Source organism: Danio aesculapii, chromosome 13 (genome assembly GCF_903798145.1).
Source record: "Danio aesculapii chromosome 13, fDanAes4.1, whole genome shotgun sequence".
In the NCBI taxonomy this organism is placed as follows: Eukaryota; Metazoa; Chordata; class Actinopteri; order Cypriniformes; family Danionidae; genus Danio; species Danio aesculapii.
This window is the reverse complement of record NC_079447.1, coordinates 217,565-227,136: the sequence shown is the minus strand read 5'-3', so window position 1 is coordinate 227,136 and position 9,572 is coordinate 217,565. Positions and strand designations below refer to the sequence as shown.

Here is a 9,572-nt window from a genome sequence, read left to right as displayed (position 1 = left end):
CGTGAATAACTGAAGTGTGTGTGATCTGTGTGTGTCACCTGCCATCCTGAGCGAGGCCTCCATGTACACCTGTCTGTCCTCTCCATACTGAGCCACACACCTGTACACACCTGTGCTGCGCTGCTGCTGCACCTGAGAGATCTGCAGGGTGCCGTTATCATATACCACCACCCTGTGTGTGACACAAACACACACACACACACACACACACACACACACACATACACACACACACACACACATTTGTTAACTCATCTTCAGTTAATTGGCAAAGGCACAGTGGGTAGCACGTTCACCTCACAGTAAGAAGGTCTCTGGTTCGAGTCTCAGCTGGGTCAGTGTGTGTTTCTGTGTGGAGTTTGCATGTTCTCCCCATGTTGGTGTGGGTTTCCTCCGGGTGCTCCGGTTTCCCCCACAGTCCAAACACATGCGCTATAGGGGAACTGATCAACTAAACTGGCCGTAGTGTATGAGTGTGTGTGTGTGTGAATGAGTGTGTATGGGTGTTTCCCAGTGATGGGTTGCAGTTGGAAGGGCATTCATTGTATAAAACATATGCTGGAATAGTTTATGGTTCATTCCACTGTGGTGACCCCTGAATAATAAAGGGACTAAGCCGAAATGAAAATGAATGAATCAATAATTAGACTGAATAACTCGCTTATAAAGACCTCATGTGTCATTAGATTAGCTCTTTTAAAATGATTAACACACACACACACACACACACACACACACACACACGCACACACGCACACACGCACACACACACACACACACACACACACACACGCACACACACATTTAGATGGTCGTGTGTCACCATCTACTGGCATAATAACGTCATTCTTACAAGCTTTTAGAGTCGTCATGCAACTTTTATCTCATCAGTTTGGCCTGATAAGTCATCATTTCTGACCTGACGGTAACGGGATGATGACTGTGGAGACCTGCAGTGTGTGTGTGTGTGTGTGTGTGTGTGTGTATTACAGCAGGATGTTATTAGTGCTTTAAACAGCATCAGAGCAGAAGCAGATCAAAGCAGAGCGTGCCCAGACAATCACTGGACTACCCACAATGCACCAGTGCCAGACACAACGCTATGATGGATTATTTATATGTGTGTGTGTGCGCGAGTGAGAGTGTGTGTGTGTGTGTGTGTGTGCTCACCCTGACGTGTTGTGGACGGGTTCTCCATCATGGAGCCACAGCAGCAGCGGCGGCGGCTTTGCTCTGAACTGACAGTGGAACACAGCGTCTTCATCACGCAGAACCACCTGATCTACTGGAGCCAGCAGCACACGAGGAACACTCTTATCTGGACACACACACACACACACACGCACACACACACACACACAATAGTAAACAACAAGAATGGAGTTCACATTTGCGCATGCATATCTGAACACACACACAGAGAGAATACAGAAGACTATAACTGGAGTACACACGCACACACACACACACACACACACACACACACACACACACACACACTTCGATTTGCGTCTTCCTTCATGTGAGTGTACTCAGCCTTATTTGTAGATGTGCAGTGAACAGGTGAGAGTGACGTGACAGACTTCATTCAGAGAAACACACTGTCAGAGCAGGAGAATAGACAAGCTCAGATCTGTGTGTGTGTGTGTGTGTGTGTGTGTGTTTACTCTCTCTGCCGCCTCTATTCTCCAGCTCTTCATCCTCCTCCTCCTCCTCCTCTCACTCTCTCCTTTCATTAGTGATTTTCATGCTCCAGCTGATCTCTTTACTCTTATTCTGTCTGCAGGTGTGTGTGTGTGTGTGTGTGTGTGTGTGCGTGTGTGTGTGTGTGTGTGCGTGAGCAGCACAGGTGGCTGATGGAAAGCTGGTCGAGGTGTCGGGTTACTCTTTATATATTTCTTGGTGACAAAATGCAAGAGAACGCAGGAAAACAGCTGCAGACACACACACACACACACACACACACACACACACACACACACACACACACACACAGCTCATCAAGGGCACGAGATGGACAACATGCCTTCACACAGACATTTGCACACACACACCAGCCTCAGCAAGGGCACACATGCATGCACACACACTCACTATCACACACAAACACACACATATATTTGCACAAACACATACGCACATGCACACACAAGTATACACACATATGCTCATATACGTATTCCCACATTGCTCACACAAACACACACACACACACACATTCCTGCATATGAACACAAACACACTTACACACATGTACATACACACAGATTCACACACATATACATGCACACACACTCACTTATGCAATACTACACATGCACACACTTACACATCTTCGCATACACACAAGGGCACAAACACACTCGCACACACAACCTACGCACACACGCACTTACACAAGCACACGCAAACACACATGCATGTACGACCACACATACACACTCACAAAGGTACATGGAAAAATGCACACACACACACACACACACACACACACGCACACACGCACACACACACACACGCACACATACACACACACACACACACACACACACACACACGCACACACACGCACACACACACACACACACACACACACACACACACACACACACACACATACACACACACACATGTACAAACACACATACAAAAGCACACCAACACACATTTAAACACACACAAACACACATATACAGCACCAGATCACAACTTCTTGTACTAAACAAGCTAAATAGCCGTAAGTAATATCTTATTTACACAACGACATGAGCTTTCTGTCTCTACACGCTCACATGATTACACATTTCTGCTCTGTGAGTCTACATGGCCACTCTCAGCTGTGTGGGAACGAGAGTGTGCCACATCTGACAGGACTGAAGTCACACCCCGTATATTACACATAGCCTACAGCAGCCACAACACAGGTAAACGATGTGTGCGGGGGCCTGATGATCAATGCGTGAGAGTCTATCCTTCGATCCTATCTAGCGTCTCATCCAACACGTACTGACCTCTCCCGGAAGCTCCGCGAGTCTCCCACAAAATTATACCGGCTCTGTGATCCCCAAAAATGAGTTAAATACTGGGAAATCCTGGCGATGAGAGTGAATGAGCAAGACAACAGATTGCCAGAGGCACAGTGATGGTCTAAACATTACATTAATTAGGTTAAATGAAGAGAGCAGTAAAGATATCACCAGTGCATATCCCTCTACCTCTCTCATCAGGAGTGATCTGCTGTCATTAGCTGGAGATCAGCAAGATATCGGAGTGCTCCTGCATGTATTTACATATAGAACACCTGAAAGTTCTGTGCTGACAGTATTGTAGTTCACTAAAAGCTGGCTGGAATTATTAGATAAATAACTTATAAAATTATATATTTAACTATAGAACTTCGTGTACTGCCCTCATTGCTATCAACAGTAGTTTACAGGCCTGTTTCCTTTTAGTAAAGGAGTATTAGATGTGTAGGTGTGCATATGAACTTCTCATGCATCAAACATACGCTCTAAACTTGCTCTTGATTGAGCCGTGTTGAACTCTTCTTTCAGCATCTGCAGTGTTTCCTATATGCATTGTAATTCTTCATAATGTTTATATCAGTGTTATATTATTTCTGCGGCGGTTCATTCTGCTGTGGAGACCCCTGATAAATAAGGACTAAGCCAGAGTCAAATGAATGGAGGAATTATTTTCTGTAAGCTGCTTCTGGTCATGACACGCTCACACCTAAATGGTTATAAGAGACGTGTTTGCTGTATTAATGCAGCTTCCTTCATTTACTCTCTATGGTAAGGCAAGATCTTCTCTTAAGGTTCATACTAAGAGGGAAAATGTGCTCAATGCATTATAAAGCTTGAAGCATTAGAATCAGGGCTCAGTATCAGCCCATCACCATGACAAGGCTTTAGGACTCCTGATCTGATCCTCACTAGTGTTACGACCCCCTCGTTTGAGTCGCAACATAAGAGCTCAGACAACAAAAGAATATATATGCAACTTATTTATTAAACATTAAACTAAATAGAACAACAAATTAATGTCTCGGGAATAATAAAGAAAGAACTAACTTTAACTACACAGATAAATAATACCAAACAAAAGCATAAGGTTTCCGAAATAAAGAGACGGTCTTGACACGAGGACGGCCAAGTAGCCACCGTCCTCTAGAAGCTAGTATACACACTCGTATTTATATGCTTTGAACCAATTGGTGAGCAACCAACGGCACCGAATCAGGATCTGCCACATCCAAACTGGAACCCTGGGGTCGTCACACTAGTTTGACCCAACTTGGCTGTAAGAGCAGCAATTCTCCCCCTGGCTGTACAAGACTGATCCTAGGGTGCTTTCACACCTGTGAACCGCTTCATTTGTTCAAAAACAGGGATTACAGATGTTACAGTGCTGCTCTTTGTTCTTGGTGCGGTTCGCTTTCACACAGCAGAGTTTCTAAACGGACCAAAAGAGCTAAAACAAGTCATGTGAGTAAAGTCTCCTCACGGTGGTCAGAGTTTCAGGGTTTATTTCGCAGAGTCCCGCTCAGCTGTCAGGGGGGGTGGGGGTGAGAAGGGTACGCAACGTATTTGAGGACCGGGAGGGAGGCTCACGATTTCCTGGAGACTGTCACTCGTTTGTGGGCATCTGGGAGTCTCTGTGCATTTGCGGAACTTCCAGGAGACTTGGGATGTCTGGAATGACCTAGCTCCCGCTCTACTCATCAGTCTCTCTTCATATAGCCGTATGTCCATTACATATCCATAATACACTGTGATATAGCCGGGCTCAGATCGTTTTGCTTTCTCACTACAATCAATCCGCTCCAGAGTTCGTTTCAATCGAGTTGAGACCTCCTCATTCAGGTGATCTCGGACTGATTGATTTGGCGTGGATCCAAGCACGATTGCTGGATTCACATATGCCAAACGAACCGCGCTAACTGGGGAAACGAGACAGGTTCCCAAACAATAGTCTAGGTGGGAAAGCAGCCTTAGTAAGTCAGTAAATGCACCCTGAGGAAAATGAAGTATACTAAAATAAAGGTCAAGTATTAAAGTATATTTAATTTAGTCAGCATACTAATATCAATGTACTAGTAGTGTACTTGACATGTTCTTCCAGAAGCCCGTTAAGATACACTGCAGTGACAGAACACACTCTGGGTCATAAAAGATCTCAAATAAATGTTCATGTTTAGCTAGTGCAGTCGTCCAGCTCACATGATGGAGCAGTGTTTACTGCTGTGACTGAAGGAAACATGCTAACACCATGATGACTGCTAATGTCAGTCTGAAGCACTGCGCCACACCGCACACACACACACACACACGCACACACGCACACACACACACACACGCACACACACACACACACACACATGCACACACACTCACATATGCAATACTACACGCGCACACACTTGCATATACACACACACACAACCCACGCACACACACACGCACACACGCACACACACACGCACACACACACGCACACACACACACACTCACATATGCAATACTACACGCGCACACACTTACACATACACACACAACCCACGCATTTACACAAGCACACACAAACACACAAACGCATACAAACACATACACGCACACACACACAAATACACACACAAACAAATACGCACACACAAACACAAACACACACACACACAAATGCATACAAACAAACACACACACACACACACACACACACACACACACACACACAGTCATGGTCTTGGGTGTAAAGCGAGCGCTCAGCCTCACCCACTACACTGAGTGTGATGTTGTGGTCACTGCACACTTGTCCGGCGGCGTTTCGAGCGCAGCAGGAATATTTCCCAGAATCCTCCAGGCTCAGGTTCACCAACGTCAGGATCCGGTCCTTCCTGTCCAGTGGAGCTCCATCCCTAAACCACTTACTGCTCGGCCTGCGCACATACATACACACACGCACACACACACACACACACACACACATTAGGCAGAAATATCACATCACGATTCTTTCCAGTGTTTAGCTGTTGTCATGGCGACTCACCGCGGGTGTCCATCAATGTGGCACTGCAGCACGATTCGCTCAGCCTCCTCTAGCTCCGCCTCTGAGGTGGGCTCATTCATGGTGACCGGCCCCCGCTCCAGCCCTGAACACACACACACACACACACACACTTACTTTGCTGAGGCATTCAGTGATTCAACATGAAGAGGCAACACACACACAGAAGAGCTGACTGCACAGAGGAGCTGTGTGTGCTCACAGCAGAAGAGCTGCAGTAAAGCGGAGCCTGAAATGTTTCATACCCCTGCCACATTCTGACCTCAAGTTACTTTTATTCTAGCAGCAGTTTTATTCTGGCTGGGAATGACCCAGACCTCTCCTAGGAGATACCAAGAGGAAGTACAACAGGCATTACTGTGGAGACCTATTGATCAGCTTTCATTTACATTTGAACAAAGAGAGGCATGTGCAGAGTAACAGGACTCTAGAAATCATCTCAGGATCTGACATTTCCTCTGAGATATTGGCTGCACATCCATGATGCCAATCTCCCGTTCCAGCTCTATTGGATTGAGCTCTGGTGACTGTGGAGGCCATTTGAGTACAGTGAACTCATTGTCATGTTCAAGAAACCAGTCTGAGATGATTGGTGCTTTATGACATGGTGCGTTATCCTGCTGGAAGTAGCCATCAGAAGATGGAGACACTGTGCTCATAAAGGGATGGACATGGTCAGAACAATACTCAGGTAGGCTGTGGCGTTGACACCATGCTCAATTGGTACTAATGGACCCAAAGAAAATCTCCCCCACACCATTACACCACCACCAGCAGCCTGAACCGCTGATACAAGGCAGGATGGATCCATGCTTTCATGTTGTTGAGGCCAAATTGTGAGTCGAGCATCTGAATGTGTCAGCAGAAATGGAGACTCATCAGACCAGGCAACGTTTCTCCAATCTTCTATTGTCCAGTTTTGGTGAGCCTGTGTGAATTGTAGCCTCAGTTTCCTGTTCTTAGCTGACAGGAGCGGCACCCGGTGTGGTCTTCTGCTGCTGTAGCCCATCCGCCTCAAGGTTGGACGTGTTGTGTGTTCAGAGATGCTCTTCTGCAGACCTCGGTTGTAACGAGTGCTTATTTGAGTTACTGTTGCCTTTCTATCAGCTGGAACCAGTCTGGCCATTCTCCTCTGACCTCTGGCATCAACAAGGCATTTGCGCCCACAGAACTGCCGCTCACTGGATATTTCCTCTTTGTCGGACCATTCTCTGTAAACCCTAGAGATGGTTGTGCGTGAAAATCCCAGTAGATCAGCAGTTTCTGAAATACTCAGAGCAGCCCGTCTGGCAGCAACAACCATGCCACGTTCAGCGTCACTTAAATCCCCTTTCTTCCCCATTCTGATGCTCGCTTTGACCTGCAGCAGATCCTCTTCACCATGTCTACATGCCTTAATGCAGTGAGCTGCTGCCATGTGATTGGCTGATTAGACATGTGAGTTAACCAGCAGTTGGACAGGTGTACCTAATAAAGTGGCCAGTGAATGTAAACATGATTGTTTCTCTCCATGATCTAGTAAATCTGGTTTCATGAGAGAAGCTGAGCGTGTCTGAAGAGCAGGTAAAGGTGTGAACTGATAGCAGAGCAGAAACACTGATCATCTCGACAGCAGTAATTACACAGCTGAGGACCAGACGCCACACACTGCAACCCCAGACTCAGACAGAGAGGCGTTTACCATATTAAACACGCTTCATTCACTACTTTAAACACACTGAACTGAAAAAAAAACATTTACAATGTGAAAAACCTTCCATTTGGGACGATACTAAGCCCACACACTACGCAAAGGTCTCTGGTTCGAGTCTCAGCTGGGTCAGTGTGTGTTTCTGTGTGGAGTTTGCATGTTCTCCCCGTGTTGGTGTGGGTTTCCTCCGGGTGCTCCGGTTTCCCCCACAGTCCAAACACATGTGCTATAGGGGAACTGATCAACTAAACTGGCCGTAGTGTATGAGTGTGTGTGTGTGTGAGAATGAGTGTGCATGGGTGTTTCCCAGTACTGGGTTGCAGCTCTAAGGGCATCATCTGCATATAAAGCATATAAAATTCTGATCCTACACACAGACTCCTCCTCTCTGACTCACACTTGATGTTGAAGGAGGCGTTGGCGGAGGTCAGGCTCTCTGCCCCGCTGGACACCACACACTGGAAGTTGCCCGTGTCCGCGTGTCGGTCCACCGCTGTGAACTTGAGGTTGCTGCCATCCTGAAAGCGGCGCTGGGAGTCCTGCACCCGCTGCCCGTCCTGCGTCCACCAATACAGCACCGCCACCCCCGGCTCACCCAGCTCACAGCGCAGGATGGCACTGCGGCCATGCAGAGCGTCCTGAGATCTGGGCTCTTTAGAGAAATGAAGAGACGCCGCCTGGAGGATCAACACTGAGGAGACACAGAGAATAACACACACACGTCAGGACAACTGTACTGCAGCTCAGTGTGAAGATGACCACGTTTACATTCATTAAAGAGCACCTATTATGCAGAAATGACTTTTATAAGAGGTTTAAACCCAGTAGTGTGTGTGTGTGTGTGTGTGTGTGTGTGTGTGAATATCTCCAGTCTCTGATGGTCAACATGAATGAAGTGTGTTTGTTCTAATCAGACCTGATGAATGAAACACTTTGATTGACATTCTCCTTTTGTACGTGTCATCAGAGGGGGAAAGCCCCGCCCACTAGTGCCCATCTCTCCATCTCATTAGCATAAACAGCAGCCCTGAGTGAGAAGCAGCCATCTGTCCATTAGCCATTAGAGTGTTTGAGCTGCTGAAGATAATGTCAGCATAGACTCTGATGCTCTTAAAGCGGGTCACTTAAATCCTCCATCCTCCATCCTACACAACATAATAAATGACAAGCATACAGTACATAAATACAACAGAGCAGAGATAAAAGTGAAACTAACAGTGCTCTGTGGTTTTCTGGAGAGTCTAACACTAGTCAGGTAGAGAAACTGAACAATCAAATGTAAAATAAGATGCTCATCATTGCATGTTTATCTTTTTTTAACTCTTTATTTTCATTTTAATAGGAAAAACCTTCACCGATTACATACAGAACTGCCTAAATCTTCACAAGGAGATATAGCATACATCAAAACTCTCTTGGAAGTACTCACAGTGAATTTAACTTACTACAAAAAGGAACTCATAACCCTGCCACACCCCCCACCCATCTAACATTGATCAACATATTGATCACAAGGCATGCATGAACAACATTTACAATCATATATGGATCTGACTGGACCAAATGTCAAATTGAAGCGAGGTGTACATGGACAATGAAACCAAAAGAGCCAATATAAAACAATCATTAGATAACAATAAAATAAATGATGAAATAAGATTAATAAATAAATTAACATACAATAGTCTAGTAAAGGTCTATCAGTTCAGTCTGTCTGCAATAATATCAATGATTCCCAAATCTGGTTAAAAATGGACAATCTATCATTTGGTGTGAATCTCAGTTCTTCTAAGAGTTTCCAAGTTCTCTAGTTCACATG

The 9,572-nt window shown here is 45.8% G+C and overlaps 1 protein-coding gene across 1 annotated transcript in view; it reads right to left on the bottom strand.

Annotated features, from left to right (window-relative positions):
- Positions 1 to 8,448, bottom strand: part of ptk7b (protein tyrosine kinase 7b) — a gene marked incomplete at its 5' end in the record, with an annotated part of 27,467 nt that extends 19,019 nt beyond the window's left edge. Inside the window, 5 exons of the mRNA XM_056471417.1 lie at positions 39 to 172; positions 1,171 to 1,318; positions 5,772 to 5,935; positions 6,046 to 6,148; positions 8,151 to 8,448. Coding sequence (XP_056327392.1) covers positions 39 to 172; positions 1,171 to 1,318; positions 5,772 to 5,935; positions 6,046 to 6,148; positions 8,151 to 8,448 — 847 coding nt within the window. The remainder of the gene's footprint in view (positions 1 to 38; positions 173 to 1,170; positions 1,319 to 5,771; positions 5,936 to 6,045; positions 6,149 to 8,150) is intronic.
- Between the last annotated feature and the right edge of the window lie 1,124 nt (positions 8,449 to 9,572).